Consider the following 25194-nt stretch of genomic DNA (forward strand, 5'->3'; position numbering starts at 1 on the left):
AATCCATGCCCGAGGCAGGATTCGAACCTGCGACCATAGCGGTCTTGCGGTTCCAGACTGCAGCTCCTTTAACCGCATGGCCACTTCGGCTGGCCATCCTGTCACCCTCTCCCAGTTCACATATCCACATTATCTTCATTGACCATGACTTCTCACCGGATCTTACAATTGTGCACCACATGCCTAGCCCATATACTTACCACCTCTCCCTCCTACATTCCTGACCAGCAAACCAGCTGCTTCCCTCCAAGCTGCTAGCTATTCACCCCCATCCCTCTCTTTGCCTTCTGCCTCCCTCTCCCTATCCCTATCCTGTCTGACACTACCCCCTCCACAACCAGGTGCACCTACTGAAATGCAGCACTGGTGTTGTTCATCCATCCGGCACCATGTAGAGGCAAAGTCATGTATGTGTGGGTGTGTGTGTTTTATCCTAGTTCAAAGGAGGGTTACTCTGAAAGCTAGTGACATTACCCCCCCCCCCCTTTCCCCTATTGATGACTCAACATTTCTGCCTTCCCGTGAGTGCTTGGCCTTAATCCAAAAGTATTTACATTCTACCAGAACTTTTCTACAACACTTGACCTGCATAGCTAGGACAAATTCTACTATACCAAGAAACCAGAACTCACTGCAGAAACTGCCACTGAAAACTTTACTTCACCTTTATAGCTAGAACAAACTCCACATTATCCACCAACTGTAAGTAAACATTAGTTACTAACAACCCAAAGAAAGTAACCCACAAATTCATAGATAGTTTCATCAACATTAATTTATATATGCAGCTAAATCACATTCCACTACACCAAGTAAATACATATGGTATACTTCCAAAACAAATAAAACATTAAAATTAACATACCAACCAAAATCTGTTAAAACACACATGTGGGCTCGCACACACACATACACACACGTACACACATTCCCCTCCCCCCCCCCCCCCCCCCACCACACACACACACACACATGCAGAAGATCTACACAAGCACAACAAAAAGGAAAGAAGCCAGATAAAACTGAAGTATACATCCAGAGCCAATTAAGAGAAATGTACAGCTATTATAATCATATGTAGGGTGCTGAAATATAGGCAATAAGTAAATCTACTTGCATAAATCATAAATATTGATATACTGTTTGCTGAAAATTATATTTTAAGAATAATATGTGAAATATGGGATAGCAGTGGGCAACGGGTGGTGATGGGTGATTAGACGGGATGGTAGAACCATTGAGAAAATAGTGTTTGATAAACATCATCATGATGAGTAAATGAAAATACGTAGTGACATAATGATATATAGTTCTGCCGACTGGTGTCATATAAAACAGAATGTTCCATAAAATTTAAGCTGTAGGCTTAACTGACTGCCTACTCATCACCTCAGAAATCAGAACATTCTGAAAATACCCCACCAAATTTTTGAAAGATCATTGTAAAAGTGATTGCTGTGAGTAAATGACCAAACTGACCAAACTGTCACATACAGACGTAAGGTACACTTGGGCTGCGCTACACATCTGTCTATCACTGCATATACTTTCCTTCCATTCTAGTTCACACATTTACTACATTCATTACTTCCAGCAACTTGTGACACTAGTTCATACATAATCCACGAGAGGCGCTGCTACAGTCCTCAGTTAGTATTGGCCTCTGTCTGTCTCTCCAGACTAATACTTAAATTTAGCCAAAAAGCCAACATTCATTATCAAAATAAACACTAAGTAAAAAAAATTACACACATTAAATTATACAAGAATAAAACAAAATAAAGTAACAACTTCATGCTTGGCACTATACAAATTTGGCCAGCAAACCATACTGTTGCAAAAACTTCATGGTTCTGGCCGTATGATCACCCATTATGGCAATCAACAAATGACTGTTGAATTTCTGTGCCATACCCCTGATATAAATAATAATTTCAAATCAAAAACCATAGTCCTTATCACTGTCATTTTCCTTCTGTTGCAGCCATCAGTAATAATATGATTAACAAATTCTGAAATATCAAAATTCAAGACTGGAGAGTGTCACCACACACTAACGAATGCCCTCTCCATGTACATTGCCCAGCCAAGATGTCACATAACACAAAATTATTATGTTGTGAGTAAGGCTTGTTACCGTACATTTTATTTGACCCAACAATGGAACCCATGGTGCATGACTGAGAGCGATTTTTTTTTCTATGAGCTTTATTAATCTATTATAATGGATTTTTCCTTTATTTTTAAAAACCAAACGACCGTGATATTGGCACAGTCACACTTTTGGCAGCTCTGAGTTCAGTTGTAACTGGTTGGTAGAGTATTATTTTAGAGAACCATATAACACATTATATGAATAAAACAAATTTATGAAAAGAAGAAAATAGAAGCAAAAAGTCAGTAGAAATGAACATTCCCTCACAAAAACTGTCTGTTAACAGGGCATCATTTGCAACAACATTCTATCGCACAAAGTGGCAATGCCAAAAGAGTTTCACCAATAATATGTAACACATACTCAAATATGGAAAAAAGTAGACCAAAGTTAATGGACTTCAGTAAATTTATAGTTGCAAATTATTTATATAACATGAAGGATTAAATACCTGTCATTCTTTTCTCTGGAAAGGAAGCAATATTTCATATTCCTTGAGATACATCTTGAGTTTTATTCTTCATCATTTATTTTCTCTTTTCTGTTATTTTGATCAATGAGAGAAGAATTTTACTTTTTTTAGTACACATAGTACGTATAAATTACAATAACACTCATTTGAGTTAATTTTTGCTGTAATTTGTTATTTCTTTCAGTGTGGAGTCTACATCATTTCTGTGGTTCCTCATTTTATTCTGAAAAGTTACTGATCAGGGATTACCACGAACATGATACTTTTCATTGTACAGTAACATCCTCTTAATTTCCCATTATAACCAACGACAAATTTTAGTGAAAGATATCAGTAATTTGTACTCATTAGGCAATCCAGCAGGTAGATCAATGTCAGTATACATTGAGGTGACAAAAGTGAAGACAAGAGGCACATATACAGATGGTGGTAGTATTGCGTGCACAAGGTATAAAAGAGCAGAGCATTGGCGCAGCTATTATTTGTTCTCAGGTGATTCATGTGAAAAGGGTTTCGAAGTGATTATGGCCACACAATGAGGATTTACAGACTTTGAATGCGGAATGGTAGTTGGAGCTAGATGTGTGGGACTTTCAAATTCAGAAATCATTAAGGAATTCAATACTCCAAGATCCACAATGTTAAGAGCATGTCGAGAATGCCAAATTTCACGTATTGCTGCTAACCACGGTCAGTGCAGTGGCCGACTACTTTCACTTAACGACTGAGAACAGCGGGGTTTGCTTAGAGTAGTCAGTGCGAACATGCAAACAACAGCACATGAAATCACTGCAGAAATCAATGTTGGATGTATGATGAATGTATCTGATAAAATAATGTAGTGAAATTAGGCACTATTGGTTATGACAGCAGATGACCGACGCAAGTGCCTTTGCTAACAGCACAGCATTTCCTGCAGGACCTCTCCTGGGCTCATGACAATATTGGTTGGACTCTAGGTGACTGGAATACCATGGTCTGGTAAAATGAGTCCTGATTTCAGTTTTAAAGATGATTTTAGGGTTTGAGTGTGGCGCAGACCCCACAAAGCCATGGACCCAAATTGTCAACAAGGCAGTGTGTAAACTGGTGGTGGCTCCATAATGCTGTGGGCTGTGTTTACATGAAATGGACTGGTCAACGGGACCTAACATTGACTAGAAGTGGTCATATTTGACAATGTCATTGGGCCACAGTAGTTCATGATTGGTTTGAGGTACGTTCTGGTTTTGCCACCCAGATTTCCTGACATGAATTGCATCCAGAATTTATGGCCCATAATCAAGAGGTCAGTTTGCCCAGAAAATCCTGCACCAGCAACACTTTCGCAATTCTGGGCAGCTATAGAGGCAGCATGACTCAGTATTTCTGCAGGGGATTTCCAGTCCGCCGCTCGTGGTCTCGCGGTAGCGTTCTCGCTTCCCGAGCACGGGGTCCCGGGTTCGATTCCCGGCGGGGTCAGGGATTTTCACCTGCCTCGAGATGACTGGGTGTTTGTGTTGTCCTCATCATTTCATCATCATCCAGGAAAGTGGCGAAATTGGACTGAGCAAAGGTTGGGAAATTGTACGGGCGCTGATAACCACGCAGTTGAGCGCCCCACAAACCAAACATCATCATCAAGGGGACTTCCAACAACTTGCTGAATCTATGTCACATCAAACTGCTGCACTACACCAGGCAAAACAATGTCCAACACGATATTAGGAGGTATCTGATGACTTTTGTCACCTCAGTGTATTTACCTTTTACCTAAAAATTTAAGCCAATTAACTTGAATGGAGAAATAATTTTTGACACATACTCTTTCAGTATATTGTAGACATCCAATCATAGTTAAATGTTGTGACTCGCCGCTCTTTCTAAGTGCCGCCACGCAGTTACGCGCGTCCTCTACATGCGGCAGTGTCTGCCAGCCATGCAGCAGCAGCGCCACCTAAACGGCCAGCCAGCCAGTGGCCGCTAGACTTGGACTCAGTTATGATTTGACTGTTAAAGTGTACACACATCTTACTCCGTTTACTTGATCTTTGACTTTCATGTATTGCATCTTCCTTGAAATATTATCAGGAGAAAGAAAACTGGCATTCTACGGACCGGAGCCTGGAATGTCAGATCCCTTAATCGGGCAGGTAGGTTAGAAAATTTGAAAACGGAAATGGATAGGTTAAAGTTAGATATAGTGGGAACAAGTGAAGTTCGGTGGCAGGTGGAACAAGACTTCTGGTCAGGTGACTACAGGGTTATAAACACAAAGTCAAATAGGGGTAATGCAGGAGTAGGTTTAATAATGAATAGGAAAATAGATATGCAGGTAAGCTACTACAAACAGCATAGTGAACGCATTATTGTGGCCAAGATAGATACGAAGCCCACACCTACTACAGTAGTACAAGTTTATATGCCAACTAGCTCTGCAGATGATGAAGAAATTGAAGAAATGTATGATGAAATAAAAGAAATTATTCAGGTAGTGGAGGGAGACGAAAATTTAATAGTCATGGGTGACTGGAATTCGAGTGTAGGAAAAGGGAGTGAAGGAAACGTAGTAGGTGAATATGGATTGGGGCTAAGAAATGAAAGAGGAAGCTGCCTGGTAGAATTTTGCACAGAGCACAACTTAATCATAGCTAACACTTGGTTTAAGAATCATAATAGAAGGTTGTATACATGGAAGAACCCTGGAGATACTAAAAGGTATCAAATAGATTATGTAATGGTAAGACAGAGATTTAGCAACCAGGTTTTAAATTGTAAGACATTAGCAGGGGCAGATGTGGACTCTGACCACAATCTATTGATTATGACCTGTAGATTAAAACTGAAGAAACTGCAAAAAGGTGGGAATTTAAGGAGATGGGTCCTGGATAAACTGAAAGAACCAGAGGTTGTACAGAGTTTCAGGGAGAGTATAAGGCAACAATTGACAGGAATGGGGGAAAGAAATACAGTAGAAGAAGAATGGGTAGCTTTGAGGGATGAAGTAGTGAAGGCGGCAGAGGATCAAGTAGGTAAAAAGACGAGGGCTAGTAGAAATCCTTGGGTAACAGAAGAAATATTGAATTTAATTGATGAAAGGAGAAAATATAAAAATGCAGAAAATGAAGCAGGCAAAAAGGAATACAAACGTCTCAAAAATGAGATCGACAGGAAGTGCAAAATGGCTAAGCAGGGATGGCTAGGGGACAAATGTAAGGATGTAGAGGCTTATCTCACTAGGGGTAAGATAGATATTGCCTACAGGAAAATTAAGGACACCTTTGGGGATAAGAGAACCACTTGTATGAACATCAAGAGCTCAGATGGAAAGCCAGTTCTAAGCAAAGAAGGGAAAGCAGAAAGGTGGAAGGAGTATATAGAGGGTCTATACAAGGGCGATGTACTTGAGGACAATATTATGGAAATGGAAGAGGATGTAGATGAAGATGAAATGGGAGATACGATACTGCGTGAAGATTTTGACAGAGCACTGAAAGACCTGAGTCGAAACAAGGCCCCCGGAGTAGACAACATTCCATTGGAACTACTGACGGCCTTGGGAGAGCCAGTCCTGACAAAACTCTACCATTTGGTGAGCAAGATGTATGAAACAGGCGAAATACCCTCAGACTTCAAGAAGAATATAATAATTCCAATCCCAAAGAAAACAGGTGTTGACAGATGTGAAAATTACCGAACAATCAGTTTAATAAGTCACAGCTGCAAAATACTAACATGAATTCTTTACATACAAATGGAAAAACTAGTAGAAGCCGACCTCGGGGAAGATCAGTTTGGATTCCGTAGAAATACTGGAACACGTGAGGCAATACTGACCTTACGACTTATCTTAGAAGAAAGATTAAGGAAAGGCAAACCTACGTTTCTAGCATTTGTAGACTTAGAGAAAGCTTTTGACAATGTTAACTGGAATACTCTCTTTCAAATTCTAAAGGTAGCAGGGGTAAAATACAGGGAGCGAAAGGCTATTTACAATTTGTACAGAAACCAGATGGCAGTTATAAGAGTCGAGGGGCATGAAAGGGAAGCAGTGGTTGGGAAGGGAGTGAGACAGGGTTGTAGACTCTCCCCAATGTTATTCAATCTGTATATTGAGCAAGCAGTAAAAGAAACAAAAGAAAAATTTTGAGTAGGTATTAAAATCCATGGAGAAGAAATAAAAACTTTTGAGGTTCGCTGATGACATTGTAATTCTGTCAGAGACAGCAAATAACTTGGAAGAGCAGTTGAATGGAATGGATGGTGTCTTGAAGGGAGGATATAAGATGAACATCGACAAAAGCAAAACGAGGATAATGGAATGTAGTCGAATTAAGTCGGGTGATGTTGAGGGTATTAGATTATGAAATGAGACACTTAAAGTAGTAAAGGAGTTTTGCTATTTGGGGAGCAAAATAACTGATGATGGTCGAAGTAGAGAGGATATAAAATGTAGACTGGCAATGGCAAGGAAAGCGTTTCTGAAGAAGAGAAATTTGTTAACATCGAGTATAGATTTAAGTGCGAGGAAGTCATTTCTGAAAGTATTTATATGGAGTGTAGCCATGTATGGAAGTGAAACATGGACGGTAAATAGTTTGGACAAGAAGAGAATAGAAGCTTTCGAAATGTGGTGCTACAGAAGAATGCTGAAGATTAGATGGGTAGATCACGTAACTAATGAGGAAGTATTGAATAGGATTGGGGAGCAGAGAAGTTTGTGGCACAACTTGACCAGAAGAAGGGATCAGTTGGTAGGACATGTTCTGAGGCATCAAGGGATCACCAATTTAGTATTGGAGGGCAGCGTGGAGGGTAAAAATCGTAGGGGGAGACCAAGAGATGAATACACTAAGCAGATTCTGAAGGATGTAGGTTGCAGTAAGTACTGAGAGATGAAGAAGCTTGCACAGGATAGAGTAGCATGGAGAGCTGCATCAAACCAGTCTCAGGACTGAAGACCACAACAACAACAACAACAACATTAAAATATATTTGTTCAACTTGAAGTTATAACATTAAAACAGTTCCCCTATTGAGACTGTAGAGTCCTAAAAGAATCTCCCCTATGTATTCCATTTATTTTGTTGTGTTTTTTGTGTGTATATAATTAGTGGGAAAATGATGAAATTAGTATTGTTTGTATAATAAAGACCTCCATCTCATCTCTAACCTCTCCTGTAAAGCAGTTCTTAAAAAATGGTCTGACTGTAGCTGCATCATTGTAAACTTTACCAGATGTCACAGTTTTCTGTGCTCATGCCCTTCTCAATTGGATATGTCAGTAATGTTGACAGTAAAAAGATTGGTACAGTTTCAATATTTGAATCCCAATCATATATGTTTTTTACTTGAAATAAAGCTTATTTCATCTGATCATAGTATGCAAGTGATCCAGTAACATGTGCCTTGCAGTGTTGTCTTTTGTATGAATTATTTTAATACAGAAAGCTCCTGATTAAAGCACACCCAAAAGTACATGGATAACACAAAACATGGATAATACGAAATACATGTATTTTCACTGGAAACTAGTAGTTACTGTGTTTACAAAACATGCTAAAAAGCACATCTGAAGGCCCCCTGCTTTTTTACATATTACTCACCAGAATTACATTTCTTATAGCCTGGATTCAGTTCATTTTCAGTGTAGCCAAATGTTGTGTTTCTTGTATCTATATAATCAGTGGAAAAATGATAAAATTAGAATTGCTTTTAAAAAAACAATACATAATTTATAATAAATAATTCCTATATCAAATGGACTTCGTTCACTGTGTCTGCATCACTTAGCTGTTCAAATCACAGTTCATAGGCAGCATTATGAACCCCTTGTGGATGGTTTCATCATTTATAACTTCGTAGTAATATGTTTTTGTATTGTAAATTAATTATTTGTTCTAATTGTAAGATAACCTTTCAGGGCTTTTTTCTTTTATTTGTTTAAAAATTGCTAATCTGTGCACAGATAATCTGCTCCTAGATATCCAGGAGCTTGCTGTACCTCATACAGTGATGATGATAAGTAAGATTTAAATTTCTGAACATTACAAAGACAACTTCCTTTTTAATGTGAAAACAAGGTGGTCACATAACCAGAACTGATTATAACTTACAGCATGAGTCAGCAGAAGCACCACTTATCACTACAACTTTAAGTAATATTTTAAATGTTTCAATTATTAAATAAACTATTACACAGATACTCAGGAACAATATAATTTCAGCAAATGTTTTCTCAACATAAAAGTCACATGTGAATGAAACTGTTGAAGAACATAGATAATGTGAAGCAAATTTGTGTAGTTATTATAATGTAATGTATACAATTAATCCAATCATATATAGTAAATAAAACAATTTTGAACCAAACTTAAATGGGAAAAGAAGAAGTAAAGAGTTACACACACTGGTGAGCAAAAGCATTATGACCACCTGCTTAATGTCATGTCAGTTCACCTTTGGAATGCAGTACAGTGGTGATTCTCCATTACGTGGATTCAGCAAGTTCTCAGTAAGTTTCTAGAGATATGTGTCATCATATTTTTATGCACATGTCAAACAACAATTCCCATAATTTGTGGGCTGGTGATTGATTGTTGCCTCAGAGCTGAGATAGTGTCTCAGACATGTTACATTGGATTAGGTAATTCAAATATGGGGACCGAGACATCAACTTAAATGCACTATCATGTTTTCAAACCACTGTACTTGATTCTTCCTGCTGGAAGATGCGATTGCCATCATGGAAGACATCAAGCATGTAGGGATGTAGGTAGTCCACAGTAACTTATTTATTTTGTTGATTTATTTATTGGCACTGTGAATCTAGGACTTTACAGTGTACAAAAGATATTGAACCATTCATTAATTACAACACACATTCTTTGATTTTTTTCTTTTTTCAGTCATCATTTTAACCAATGATAAAGTTATACAATATTTTCTTACTCTACACAGTTTATAAAAACAGTCTTAATCAGTGAGGCAGTTTTGTTTTTCTAGGTATTCCCTTACTGTATAGAAACAGTGCTTGACCAAATAATCCTTCACAGTTGATTAGAACTTGATTATTTTTGTAGATTTGGGTAGTACATTGTACAATTTGATGCCAGGGTGGAGTATGCCTTTCTGTAATAGTGCTGTGTTTGTCTGTTGTACATGTACATCATTTATTTATTTTGTGTGGTAGCTATGTACAGATTCATTACAGGTGACGCTAGAACTGCTGCTTTTTAGTTTTTCTTTTATAATAATTACATTTTCAAGTATATAAATACATGGAAGTGGTAGTATTTTATTTTTCCTAAATAGTGGCTTGCATGATGATCTTTGATCTAACCCTTCCATTAATCTAATAATTTTTTTCTGCAATCTAAATGATTTCTGACTAGCTTCGCAATTTCCCCAAATCACTACACCATATTTCAGTATTGACATAAGCAAAATATATGCTCCTGAGATTATCATGTGATATCATGTGATTGCTCTTATTACAAAACATGTTTTGCTCAGTTTTTTGTTCACATAGTTCACGTGTGTATCCCATTTCATGCTTTGCTGAATTCATATACCAAGAATTTTTGTCCACTTATTTCTACAGGAGGAATAGCTGGCATCCTATTCTGGGTGGTGGAAATATCCATTGCAACAGTTTTTTTCCAGATTTATAATCAAACTGTTTGCATCAGAGTACTGTACTATCTTCTCTGTGATGGTCCTAATGCCATTTTCAAAGTTTTCTTTGGTACTTCTTATAATTAAGATTCTGATGTCATCTGCAAACTTATGTAGCTTATTGTTTTTACTGTTTATATATAAATCTTTCACATATAATAAGTACAGAATTGGACCTGTAGGATTTCTGTTGGGTTGTAGCCCAAAGAGACACACACATTTCTGTAGGACTTGGTATATTTCTTTACAGACATCCACATTACAACAAGCTGTACAGGCAACTGAACAAGTAACATGGCATGGGCCATTAGATTAACTGAGTCAAAGAACTTGTGATGCTGGAGATATGTCGTTCATACTTGTTGATGCCATACACCCCCCCTCCCCCCTCCTCCGGCAGTGTGAACACAGTTTGAGCATAGTGGAAGAGGGGCATTGCATGACCTGGCCCTGCCTGCGGCTGGGTGAGCTACGGCTGCAGGAGTGCCAAACTGTTGTGTGAGCTCCTGTTGGTGATGCTAGTGTGAGAGCAAATAGATCTGGTCAGCCATCTGCAGACACAAACTGATAGATTCCAGGGTGTGGGGGAGGAGTTAACCTGGAGATCTGTAGGTAGTTTTGATAACCACACTGACCACAGTGTTTCGTCTGGCATCATCTACTCGCTGGACAGAAGGTGTAGCCGGCACCAAAGCTGGGACAGGGTGCAGTCGCCGAGATGTTCCTTGTACAGTATTCCCAGAGTAACTTTTTGTGGGGAACACGAGAGGTGCTTGATGATAGTCTGTTTTGCGAAATCGTACTTCAAAGTTAGCAGCGGCATCAGAAATAGGTCACAGATCAGGTCTGTGTGCCTGAACAGTTGAATCATGAGGCACAGGAATTTTGAATTGTTGTCAGTGACGCGGAACAGTTTGAACAAGTTTCCCACAAATGCAAACCACATAGCTGGGTTGTCCTCGGATAGCGGGGGCAGTGTCGGAAGGTGGTGGCGACGAAGGTGCAGCTAGTTTTGTGTTTGGGTGCCTCGTATCACTCGGATGTTGGATCAGTGTGGTCGACCAAGATGGCACTGCGTAGGGTGCAAGTTAGCAGTCTGTCGGAGCAGATGACAATGGCACCAAATCACTAGGAAATGATGCTGTAGAACTGTCCAATGCGATGTTCGCAGCCCAGAAGTCCGACGCAGAAGGCATGTGGAAAGCGAGCGATGTGCAGAAACTGGCCCAGAAATGTTCATGATAGACACTGGGCATTGTCCACTTTGCAAACCACTGAAGTGGTAAAGCATTCTGTTGTAACGGCGACCGGAACAGTTGCGGGGTTGAAGTGACGGAAACGCGGCGAGACCCGCAGAGCGGCCTGCGCGAACAATAACACAACCAGGAAAGGACAGACACGACAAACAAAGGACCTCATGACAACAACAAGAACGGAACAACAGAGTCAAGAAAACCAAACAAGCCAACCATGTCCACTCATAAAGAAAACACAGAAGTAAATACGCTGTCTAATGCGAGGCGATATGTCCTGAGAGGTACCCAAGGTTAGACTGGCAGGCTGACTGACAGGCAGGACGCCGCTATTGGCCGCTGCAACCACGTGTTCCACTGTGGTGCCCTCACTCTAAATGCGGGCCAGGAGGCGTGCGCTGCCACAGCTTATGGCGCAACGGTGCAGAGACCTCTATGGGTCTTCGACATTCATGATGTCTGGCAGGGATTCAAATTCCATGGTGTGTGGTACCAGACCCCTCCCCCCTGAAACTTGGACATGGGGGCGGAAATGCCCCAGACGGTGACGAGGTTGGTGGCAGCGGGAAGAGGAGCCAGGCTCATGAACCGCTATTGGCAGGGAGGGAGGGACGCCCGAGATATCCATGACAGTCTTCCCAGAGTCCAGGGTGGGGGAGAGAGCCGCCAATGCACCCGGAGGTGGAGAGGGCTGGCGGCAGGCCCTCGGGGAGACGGCAACTGGGGGCAGCGAAGGTGACTCGAGGATCACGTCCGTACCTGAAGGAGGTAGGGACACAGGTGGTGCCGCGAGTCCCATGGCGGCACGCGGGTGGAGCTGATTTTGATGGTGACGCTCCAACCCTTTCAACATCTGCACTGACATCACACATCGCCCATGGGCTGCGACGACTGTGGTGTGTGTCCAACCTGCCTTGCACCCATACTCGCGGACCCACACGGCCGTGCCAGGGGCATACCGCTGCAAGGGCCGAGAGTGGGGACGGGAGGAGGATGGCATCAGCAAATGGAGCAGGGTGCGCGCCTGTCGCCCATTAAGGAGCTCTGCCGGACTGCGTCCGTCAATGGGCATAGTGCGATAGGTTCTCAAAAGCAGGGTGAGGGCCAACATGGTTTGAGATGTGTTGACCGCCTTAGTCAACTGTTGTTTAGAAGTGCAGACAAGCCTCTCTGCCACGCCATTGGACGAAGGGTGGAAAGGTGGGCTACGGGTATGTTTGATACCGTTGGCCTAACAGAAGTCGTGGAAGGAGGATGCTGTGAATTGGGGACCATTATTGGAGACCAGTGTGTGTTGCAGATCCTTGATGGCGAGAACCTGGGCCAGGGCCGTGAGTGTAGCCTCCGTAGTGGTGGATGCCATTCGGACAACATAGGGGTATTTGGAGTAGGCATCAACTATAAGTAACCACACGGACTCCAAAATCGATACGGATGCGATCCCAGGGCCAGTGAGGCACAGGCCAGGGTGCAAATGACTGAGGGGGATGCGCCTGGTGACGTGCACAAACAGTGCACCCACACACCAGGCGCTCAATATCGCCATCGATGCCGGGCCAATACACATGCCGGCGAGCCAAAACTTTCATATGGGACGTACTCCAGTGCCCGTGGTGTAACAAACTGAGCACCCGAAGCCACAATGCAGAAGGATGACCACACAATGGCCATCTGACTCCATGGCCAACAGAAGGACATCATTGACCATGGAGAGCCTGTGGAACAGGTGGTGCCAGGGGCTGAAATCGGACTGCATCCGACGAGTGATGTAGGACGGCCACCTGTGGACCACGTAACTGCAAACCTGCCACAAGACAGGGCCGTGGTGGGTAGCCGCAGCAATGTGAGCAGCCATAAGAGGCAAACCATCCAGCGCATCCTGCAGGCAGAATCAATGTGAAAGCAGAGGGCGTCCTGTTGGTCAAAGGCAGGATCGGGGCCCATTGGGAGACGTGACAAAGCGTCCATGTTAGCATGGTAGGCGGTGGGCTTATACCGGATGATGTAAGTGTAATTACATAAAAACAATGCCCAGTGCTGGAGGCGTTGAGCTATCTGCTCTGAAAGGTGAGAGTGGTGTCCGAAAAGTGTAACCAAGGGTTTATGGTCCGTCAGGACAGTGAACTTTGCCCCAAAGAGATAGGTGTGAAATTTTTGGACAGCGAACATGAAGCCAGAGCCTCCTTTTCAGTCTGTGAGTAGTTCTGTCGTGCTGAGGTCAACTTCTTGGAGGCATAAGCGATGGGCCGTTCGGAGTTGTCGGCATCCCGGTGCACAAGGACAGCCCCAATGCCGTATGCCAACGCATCAGCCGCCACAACCAAGGGGCGGTCCAGAGAAAAGGGAGTAAGACAAGGGGCACACTTAAGCATCACCTTTAAACGGAGAAAAGCCTGGTGACAGGCAGGAGTCCAATCAAAAGGTACCCCTTTGTGACGCAAGTGATTGAGGGGTTGAGCAAGGAGGCAGCCTGGGGCAAGAACTGTAAGTAATAAGTAACCTTGCCCAAAAACACCTGGAGTTCAGGTAAGTCTTTGGGACGAGGAAGGGCCTCAATGGCCATGCCATTTCGACCTGAAGGGCGAATGCCTCTTTGCTAAGCCAGTGGCCTAAGTATTCCACTTCTGATTGAAAAAAAAAAAGGTCCAACTGACAGTGTAAACCAGCAGACTACAGAGCATGAAATAAGGCGCTGAGGTTTTGCAAATGTTCCTGGCAGGAACACCTGGTGACCAAGATGTCATCCAGATAATTCACACAGGCAGGGATAGGCTGTGTAACCTGCTCCAGGAATCACTGGAAAATGGCCAGTGCCGAAGAGACACCAAAGGGAAGATGCTTGTACTTATACAATCCGAAAGGCGTGTTGATAACCATGATGTCCTGAGATTTGGCATCCAAGGGCAACTGGTGGTATGCCTCAGCCAGATCGATCTCGGAAAAATACTCACACCCAGCAAGCTTGGCAAGATGGTCTTCCTGTCGGGGAATGGGGTAAGTGTCAATGAAGCATTGAGCATTGACTGTAGTGCTGAAGTCCCCACACAGCCGAAGGGACCCATTCACTTTCCATATGACCACCAGTGGTGTCGCCCATGCACTGTAAGTCACAGGCTCCAGCACGCCAGCGGCCTGGAGCCGATCAAGTTCCTACTTGACCGCTGGCCGTAAGGCCACCAGAAGGGGCCGGGCCTGGAAAAAGCGAGGCTGTGCATCTGGCCATAGGGTGACGTGCGCCTGAAAGCCGGAAGCACATCCAAGATCCGGTGGAAATGACAACGCAAAAGCGGAGCACAGATCGTCCAAGTCCTGAAAGATAACAGCCGTGGAAACGACCTTAACTTCGTTGGAAATTGAAAAGCCAAACAGTTGAAACGCATCCAGGCCAAATATATTGGAAGCTGACGGATGGTCGATGACAAAGAGGGTAAGGAGCTGGGGAACACGCTTGTACGTCGCCTGGATGACGAACTGCCCATGAAGGGGAATGGAACCGTCTCTGTAGGCGACCGAACAGTGAGAGGCAGGCGACAACACAGGAGAGCCCACCCGGGTATATTAATCAGGGAGACGGTGGCCCCAGTGTTGACCTGAAAACTGACATTATCAGTGAAAATGAGGAAAAGCTTCCACACCGACGGGTCGTCATATGGGACGACCAATTGCAGGGCATGGACGGTATCTTGAGGCCCAGAAGGGGCAGGACTGCAGTGAGTCGAGCGACTACGACAAACCGATCGGATGTGGCCCTCCTTGCTACACAGCGTGCACGTTTTCCAGCAGTGGGGACAATCAGCCCGCGAATGTACAGGCGCAGTAAAGCACTGTGGGCAAGATGTAAGTGGGCCGTGCAACGAGTGGCGACCGAAGGCGCCGATGCCATAGAGACGTCAGACAATGAGGAGTCCCGATAGCACTGGACTCTGTCGGCCGCGTCACATCGACGTCGTGAGGGAGAAACCTGCTGTGACGCCGCGATTGCCGCCACCTGCCATAAGATGCTCATTAGCCGCTGGAGCAATTTCAAAGGAGTGGGCAATGCGGAGAATCTCTTCCAAGAAAGGGTTGTCGAGTTTCAACACCGCAGTAAGGACCGCAGGATCAGGAGCCAGCTGAACCACCACATCAAGGATCAGTAAGTCTGAATACGAAGCCCGACACAGCTGATTGGTGCACGTAAAATAGCATCGACGGCTGTCCATGACCCAGGAACAATACGATTGACCAGGCTGTTTATGGTGCTGGTGGAACTCCAGCCGAGAGGCGACCACATGGTAGCATTGGGAATAATAGTTTGTCAGCAAAAGGCAGATCTCCTGGAAAGAGAGAGCCACAGGAACAGACAACGGTGCCAACTTGCGGAGAAGAATGAACGTGTCCAGGGAGGCCCAAGACAAAAACAACGACCGCTGCAAGGAGTCGTCCGTGACTCGAAAATCCGTGAAATGTTGTTTCAGCTGATGTAAGTAGGTTTCCCACTACTCGTTAGCATCATTAAAGGGTGGAAATGACGACGGATGTGGGAAAGCATCGGACACCCAAGGACACTGAAGCTGTTGTGGTAATGTCTCCCAGGCATCGATTTTGTCTGTTAGCAACTGCAACTACTTTTGTAAGATTTCTAACTGGAGCTGCTGCTGCTCCATGAGCTGCTGCTGTTGCTCCGACAGACAGACCAACTTCGCCTTCATACCAACAACTACCACCGTTTACCTCGTCGCCAAAATGTTGTAACGGCAACCGGAACAGTCGCAGGGTTGAAGTGGCGGAAACGTGGCGGGACCCGCAGAGCGGCCTGCAAACAACAACACAATGGGAGAGGACGGACACGACCAATGAACGACCATACAACAACATTAAGAACAGAACAACAGTGCCAAGAAAACCAAACAAGATAACCACCTCCACTCGTAAAGAAAACACTAAAGTAAATATGCTGTCTAATGTGAGGCGATATGTCCTGAGACGTACGCAAGGTTAGACTGGCAGGCTGAGCAACAGGCAGGCGCTTATGTTCTCTATCAGGGACGTCGCTATTGGCCGCTGCAACCACATGTTCCTCTGTGGTGCCCTCACTCTTACGGTGCAATGGTGCAGAGAACTCTATGGGTCTTCGACATCTATGACGTCTTGCGAGGATTCAAATTCCGCGGCATGCTGTACCAGACATTCATGCATCGTGGGAGCACAATCGGTACACGTGGTCTGTCCTAACAAAGGTGAGGTTGCACATGGCACTGTTGTAATGGTCACTTGGGTGGCCAGCATCTGACACATAGTTTATGCACGAAATGCAGAACCCATATCAGCATGATGACCTGCAGGATCTTTGCTCATCTTGTTATCATTTTCGAAATGCACATGTTGATGCACACTTGCTGAAGAGGCAAAGTGTGAGTCTGCAGTCACATGTTGCACTGTCAAGTGGCGAAAGTGTCGAGGCAACAAAACTGCAGGAAATGTGTTGTAGAATCCAGTGGTGAAGTGACAAAAGGTTCTGTTGTAGGTGGAGGAGTTTCGATATCCACGTGCTTCATGGCACGTAGATGCAAAAGTACTTGAACTATGAGGAAATGGCATGTGAATTCTTACTTGGGGTCACCATTGCGGCATTTTGGTTGGGTTGTAGCCAAAGGAAATACATACATTTCTATAAGACTAGATATATTTCATTACAGATTCCCACATTACAGTAAGTCGTTAATCAACTGAACAAGTAAGATGGCATGGGCTGTTAGTTTAACAGAGTCAAAGAACTTGCGATGGTGGAGATATGTCATTTGTACTTGTCGACGCCACAGACCTAATATGGAACCTTGGCGAACTCCATCTCTGACCACTAATAAATCTGAGTGATGAGTGTTTACTGTCCCATTTACTTCATGTGTTATCTCTATGAGCTGTTTCCCTTAATGGAGATATGATTTAATCCAGTTATGTGCATTCCCTAATATCTCAGTTCTTGGTCTTACCTAGTAATTTATCATCACTGATGGCATCAAACGCTTTTGAAAAGTCTAGGAATATACTTGTATGTTCCTGCCTATCTAGGGTGTGTAGAGTTTCATACAGAAAAGAAAAGATTGCTGTTTTAATAGAGTGATTTCTCCTAAAATCATGCCTTTAGTGTATTATATTTGTGTATGAAATTTGACAGATTTTTATAAAAGAGTTTCTCTAGAATTTTAGAAAACACACACTTTCTCCACATACATGTACATCATAATTACTCTGCCATGCAAACATTGGGGTTACACTCATCTGGTGCGAGATGTTCTTGAGGGTGTCCACTGGGGGCCGAATGGCACAGTAACCGTAGGATCCAGTGAAATTTTTTTAAGTGCTTTATCTGAAAACTACCTTGAGCAGTTAAACAGAGAACCGACTCGTGGCGATAACATATTAGACCTTCTGGTGACAAACAGACCCGAACTATTTGAAAAAGTTAACGCAGAACAGGGAATCAGTGATCATAAAGCGGTTACGGCATCGATGATTTCAGCCGTAAATAGGAATATTAAAAAGGGTAGGAAGATTTTTCTGTGTAGAAAAAGTGACAAAAAGCAGATTTCAGAGTACCTGTTGGCTCAACACAAAAGTTTTGTCTCAAGTACTGATAGTGTTGAGGATCAGTGGACAAAGTTCAAAACCATCGTACAATATGCGTTAGATGAGTATGTGCCAAGCAAGATCGTAAGAGATGGAAAAGAGCCACCGTGGTTCAACAACCGAGTTATAAAACTGCTGCGGAAGCAAAGGGAACTTCACAGCAAACATAAACATAGCCAAAGCCTTGCAGACAAACAAAAATTACGCGAAGCAAAATGTAGTGTGAAGAGAGCTATGCGAGAGGCGTTCAATGAATTCGAAAGTAAAGTTCTATGTACTGACTTGGCAGAAAATCCTAAGAAATTTTGGTCTTATGGCAAAGCGGTAGGTGGATCAAAACAAAATGTCCAGACACTCTGTGACCAAAATGGTACTGAAACAGAGGATGACAGACTAAAGGCCGAAATACTAAATGTCTTTTTCCAAAGTTGTTTCACAGAGGAAGATTGCACTGTAGTTCCTTCTCTAGATTGTCACACAGATGACAAAATGGTAGATATCGAAATAGACAACAGAGGGATAGAGAAACAATTAAAATCGCTCAAAAGAGGAAAGGCCTCTGGACCTGATGGGATACCAGTTCAATTTTACACAGAGTACGCGAAGGAACTTGCCCCCCTTCTTGCAGCGGCGTACCGTAGGTCTCTAGAAGAGCGTAGCGTTCCAAAGGATTGGAAAAGGGCACAGGTCATCCCCGTTTTCAAGAAGGGATGTCGAACAGATGTGCAGAACTATAGACCTATATCTCTAACGTCAATCAGTTGTAGAATTTTGGAACACGTATTGTGTTCGAGTATAATGACTTTTCTGGAGACTAGAAATCTACTCTGTAGGAATCAGCATGGGTTTAGAAAAAGACGGTCATGTGAAACCCAGCTCGCGCTATTCGTCCACGAGACTCAGAGGGCCATAGACACGTGTTCACAGGTAGATGCCGTGTTTCTTGACTTCCGCAAGGCGTTCGATACAGTTCCCCACAGTCGTTTATTGAACAAAGTAAGAGCATATGGACTATCAGACCAATTGTGTGATTGGATTGAGGAGTTCCTAGATAACAGGACGCAGCATGTTATTCTCAATGGAGAGAAGTCTTCCGAAGTAAGAGTAATTTCAGGTGAGCCGCAGGGGAGTGTCATAGGACCGTTGCTATTCACAATATACATAAATGACCTGGTGGATCACATCGGAAGTTCACTGAGGCTTTTTGCAGATGATGCTGTGGTGTATCGAGAGGTTGTAACAATGGAAAATTGTACTGAAATGCAGGAGGATCTGCAGCGAATTGACGCATGGTGCAGGGAATGGCAACTGAATCTCAATGTAGACAAGTGTAATGTGCTGCGAATACACAGAAAGATAGATCCTTTATCATTTAGCTACAAAATAGCAGGTCAGCAACTGGAAGCAGTTAATACCATAAATTATCTGGGAGTATGCATTAGGAGTGATTTAAAATGGAATGATCATATAATGTTGATTGTCGGTAAAGCAGATGCCAGACTGAGATTCATTGGAAGAATCCTAAGGAAATGCAATCCGAAAACAAAGGAAGTAGGTTACAGTACGCTTGTTCGCCCACTGCTTGAATACTGCTCAGCAGTGTGGGATCCGTACCAGATAGGGTTGATACAAGACATAGAGAAGATCCAACGGAGAGCAGCGCGCTTCATTACAGGATCATTTAGTAATCGCGAAAGCGTTACGGAGATGATAGATAAACTCCAGTGGAAGACTCTGCAGGAGAGACGCTCAGTAGCTCGGTACGGGCTTTTGTCAAAGTTTCGAGAACATACCTTCACCGAAGAGTCAAGCAGTATATTGCTCCCTCCTACGTATATCTCGCGAAGAGACCATGAGGATAAAGTCAGAGAGATTAGAGCCCACACAGAGGCATACCGACAATCCTTCTTTCCATGAACAATACGAGACTGGAATAGAAGGGAGAACCGATAGAGGTACTGAAGGTACCCTCCGCCACACACCGTCAGGCGGCTTGCGGAGTATGGATGTAGATGTAGATGTAGATCGATGTGGGGCGGCGGTGGGGTGAGTGGACTGCTGTAGCCAGTTGTGGGGTTGTGAACCACTGAGGGCTATGGCGGGGATGAAGCCTCTCTGATGGTTCTAGGTCCCCAGTTCCATACAGTACAATACAATACCATGGTAGTCAAGGAAATTTCCAAATATAATGTCCTTGATTTCCTGAATACCAGTGTGTAATTAGCGTGAGGTAAAGAATGACATTTTCACTCTGCTCCAGAGTGCAGGATTTTTGCTTTTCACAGGCAAGTGCTCTGCTGACTGAGCTACCCAACCATGACTCACAATTTGCACTCACAGCTTTACTTCTGCCAGTATCTTGTCTCCTACCTTCCAAACTTCACTGAATCTCTAAGAAAGGATACTGCATAGATATGGTTTAGCCACAACCTGGGGGATGTTACCAGAATGAAATGTTCACTCTGCAGTGGAGTGTACACTGATATGAAACCTCCTGCCAGATTAAAACTCTGTGCTGGACCGAGACTCAAACTCGAATTTGAGCCTCAGTCCGGCACACGGTTTTAATCTGCCAGGAACTTTCATATCAGTGCACACTCTCTGCAGAGTGAAAAGTTCATTCTGGAAACATCCCCCAGGATGTGGCCTAATCCATGTCTTTGCATATCATTTCTTCCAGGAGTACTAGTCTTGAAAGGTTCACAGAAGAGTTTCTGAGAAGTTCGGAAAGCAAGAGACAAGGTACTGGCGGAAGTAAAGCTGTGCAGAACAGTTGTGACTCATGCCTAGGTAGCTCAGTCAGTAGAGAAGTTGCCTGCGAAAGGCAAAGGTCCCAAATTTGAGTATCAGTCTGGCACACAGTTTTAATTTGTAATTATCGTGACTCACAAATGTGTGAATTTGCATTTTATTCACCTTTTTTTAAAATTTTCTTTCAGTTTACGAATATGGGCTGTAAACAGAGAAGATGAGCGTTACACAGTCTCTCACAGTGAAGAGATTACCTGTTTTGTCCTAACGATGGATTCTCAGTACGTGATAACAGGCTCAAGAGACATGTCACTGAAAGTGTGGCAGGTTGCAGGAGGCAAACTAGCACAGGTATTTCCACTTGCCCCACTCCTTATGTGTCACAGCACTCTTACTATTAAGATATCTGAAAGCTAATATTGCTGAATTTACAGGATAATACTGGTCTTATTTATTATTTTTATTGTCATATTCTCTTATGGATTAAATTGCTACTCGCACATTTCAATCCAAAGAAGCGAGCTGTATGGTGCATGTTCTCCATTACTGTTCTTGTTTTTCATTTCACAGTCATTGTCTAATATTCAGCAGATATGTAAATAAATAGCTAGTAGATGTTTAACAATATTCGTCAATACTTCATATGTAGTACTTTAAGATCTGGAATTATGGCAGTGAGTGTACAGCTATGGATAGTTAATGTTACAAAGTGTTAGCTACAGATACACTTATGTCATCTGTATGAGAAATCATTTCTGGGTACAGAATAAGGGAGGGACAGACTTAAAAGGAAGGAATTAGCTCCATACAGTCTAATTCAGTTACCTCTCAGTCAGGAGCATAATGACATAAACACCTACCAAACACTGAAGTAACAGGTGAGTATTAAACAATGCTGACCATTCAATAACACTGTAACCATTAGTGGTAAACAAGAAGGATCAATCAGTATATAAAAATACAAACAGGCCATATCTCTGTGCTATGCTGAACAATTATTGAAAAAGTTGTAGCAGTCCGGTACAATACTTATGTGGAAACACTTACACATAGCTTCAGGATAACTTGAATAAGTTTCTAAAACAAAATCCATTTATTATAGAATTTTTTTTCTGAAAGTAATAGAAACAAGAAGATTCATTCTAAGTATTAAACTTCTCCCATTGTTAACTGTGCATGAAACATTTATTTCTTTCTTACTATGTCAGCTTTGGAAACGTCATGAGGTTTTGACGTAACACTCTCACCCCTAATGACTTTAGCATTTTAGTGATGCTGCCATCATTATATTGCTGTCTATCATGACAGCTAAATTCATAGCAAATTTGATGGTTCAAGCCCCAGTTCCTATCAGACTTACATATGCAAGTACTTTTGGTTTGATACCTCTCACCGAAAAGTAGAACTGTTGAGTTGTAAGTAGGCAAATACAAAAAGAAATAAAACTTGCTAGCTTTCGGAGCCACCCTTTTATGAGCTATAGTACACAGAAAACAAACAAACACACACACACACACACACACACACACACACTCTGTGTATTCACGGGTCACACTGTACCCTCTACACTATTTCACATTCCTCCCCAAGGAAGTTTATTATTATTATTATTATTATTATTATTATTATTATCATCTTTCCTTTCTCAGACCTTAGGTCTGAATTATTATTATTATTATTATTATTATTATTATTATTATTATCACAATATTAACATCATTAACAAACTGAACTATTGCAGAAATCTGTGACAATTGCAGAAAATACACACTGCTGTTTAAACTGGAAACTAATTGCAATATGGTATGACAACTATAATAGAAAGGGGGGGGGGGGGCGCTAATGACCATAGAAGTTTTGCGCCCTAAAACCACAAAAAAAAAAAAACTATAATAGAACACATTATTGTACCACAGCAGTCAGATTTGGAAGAGTTATCTTTATGTAACAGTCAAGACACTTTTAAATTCTTGCTTACAATAACCAGGATAACAAATAGTAAAACATGTGGAAGTATCACACTAATCACATAAATATAATAGAGGGAAACATTCCACGTGGGAAGAATATATCTAAACACAAAGATGATGAGACTTACCAAACAAAAGCGCTGGCAGGTCGATAGACACATAAACAAACACAAACATACACACAAAATTCAAGCTTTCGCAACAAACGGTAGCTTCGTCAGGAAAGAGGGAAGGAGAGGGAAAGACGAAAGGATGTGGGTTTTAAGGGAGAGGGTAAGGAGTCATTCCAATCCCGGGAGCGGAAAGACTTACCTTAGGGGAAAAAAAGGACAGGTATACACTCGCACACACACATATCCATCCGCACATACACAGACACAAGCAGACAAGCTTTTACAAATGTCTGCTTGTGTCTGTGTATGTGCGGATGGATATGTGTGTGTGTGCGAGTGTATACCTGTCCTTTTGTCCCCCTAAGGTAAGTCTTTCCGCTCCCGGGATTGGAATGACTCCTTACCCTCTCCCTTAAAACCCACATCCTTTCGTCTTTCCCTCTCCTTCCCTCTTTCCTGACGAAGCAACCGTTTGTTGCGAAAGCTTGAATTTTGTGTGTATGTTTGTGTTTGTTTGTGCGTCTATCGACCTGCCAGCGCTTTTGTTTGGTAAGTCTCATAATCTTTGTTTTTAGATATAATCACATAAATAGCTACACTGCAATTGTGAGGAAATTATTTTCAAAACCACATATTGCTGCTGAAATTTGTACTATGTGCAATTATTTCCATAGATATACGCTTAAATTAGAGGGAACAATAGTTTGAATGAGGATGTATTGCCAAAATTGTATGAAATACAAATGTAGATTATAACTGCTTCTATAGTACGAAATACAAAATTCATGGAACTCTGTGTCCAAAAATATGCAATCTATCAATACATTTACACATATTTTGATGCTATCAACATGTCTTTTACATAAAACGTAGGATCTACATTTTCATAACAAATTTATCTAACACATGCAATCTCACTTCTTAACAACAACAAAAAAAAAAAAACACCAGAAGTCAGTTTATATATGTAAATAATTGTGAAAAATATGTGGATTTTGCACACAACTGGTTTCATGACATCAGACTGCCAAAGATGAACTCTGTAGTGTCAGTTTACCCCACTAAAAACAGCAAAAATTGTAGTACATACAAAGCATGTCTTCTGCATGCAATGGCTGGCAGCTTTTGTTTAGGATAGTTAGTCACATTGAAGATGTACCAGAGTATGCTGCCTTATGGCAACCCTATATGCTTGCAGATTTATGACATTGATTACATTGCTACATCCCTGAAGATAAAATCTCAGAGCTTTGTAATTGATCAAAAATAGCCAAAAAGTAGTATACATTACTGACGGGAAATGAAATGACACTAAGATATAGTAATAGTTCTTACTTCCATAAAAAAAATCAATGGAAAATTCAGTACTGAATAATGAGAATATTATGAAAAGGAAAGATCACCACTCTCCATTAGAGGAGAAGTTGAGTCACAGACACATTCACATAAGCACAACTCGCATGCACATGACCACTGTCTCTGGCCACTGAGGCTAGATTTTGAGCAGCTGCGACTCATGGGAGAAGCAATCAATGGGTGGCAGCGGTAAGGAGGAGTCTGGGGCTGAGAGGGGGCAGTATAGCAGGGTAGGGAAGGGGGAGGAGGTAATGCTGGTTGTAGGAGACAAGGTAGGACTACTAGTTGCAGTCTTGAGATTTGAGGCAGCAGGGGGGAGGGGGCGGGGATAGGCAGGTGAAGGACAGGCGCTAACAAAGGTTGAGGGCAGGGGGATTACAAGAACATAGGATATAAGGAAGGATTCAGATGGCACAGGCTCTAAAACAGTTATTGATGTGAAGCACATTGTGTTGGGCAGTATGTTCAGGAACTGGGAACTGTCTCCCAGCCACAGTTTGTCCATGGCCATTCATTTAGGCAGACAGATTGTTGGTTATCATGCCTGCATAGAAAGCAGCACAGTGGTTGTAGCTTTGTTTGTAGATCACATTACTGCTTTCAGAGGTTGCCCTGCCTTTCATGTGACAGGTGATGCCTGTTTCTCAGTTGGATAAGTGGTGGGAGGATGTATGGGACAGTGGGACAGGTCTTGCATGTAGGTACATTGCAGAGATATGAGCAATGAGGCAAGGGGTTGGGAGAATGGGTGGAGTATGGATAGACAAGGATATTGTGTAGGTTCGACACATGGTGGAATACCACTGTGGGAGTAGTAGGAAGTATAGTCTGTAGGATATTCCTCATTTCAGAGTACATC

General features: G+C 42.5%; 1 protein-coding gene across 1 annotated transcript in view; it reads left to right on the forward strand.

Moving 5' to 3' along the window:
• LOC126101511 (uncharacterized) overlaps positions 1-25194 on the forward strand; it is a 936969-nt gene that overhangs the window by 835634 nt on the left and 76141 nt on the right. Inside the window, exon 23 of the mRNA XM_049912155.1 lies at positions 21085-21247. Coding sequence (XP_049768112.1) covers positions 21085-21247 — 163 coding nt within the window. The remainder of the gene's footprint in view (positions 1-21084; positions 21248-25194) is intronic.

Source organism: Schistocerca cancellata, chromosome 9 (genome assembly GCF_023864275.1).
Source record: "Schistocerca cancellata isolate TAMUIC-IGC-003103 chromosome 9, iqSchCanc2.1, whole genome shotgun sequence".
Lineage (NCBI taxonomy): Eukaryota > Metazoa > Arthropoda > Insecta > Orthoptera > Acrididae > Schistocerca > Schistocerca cancellata.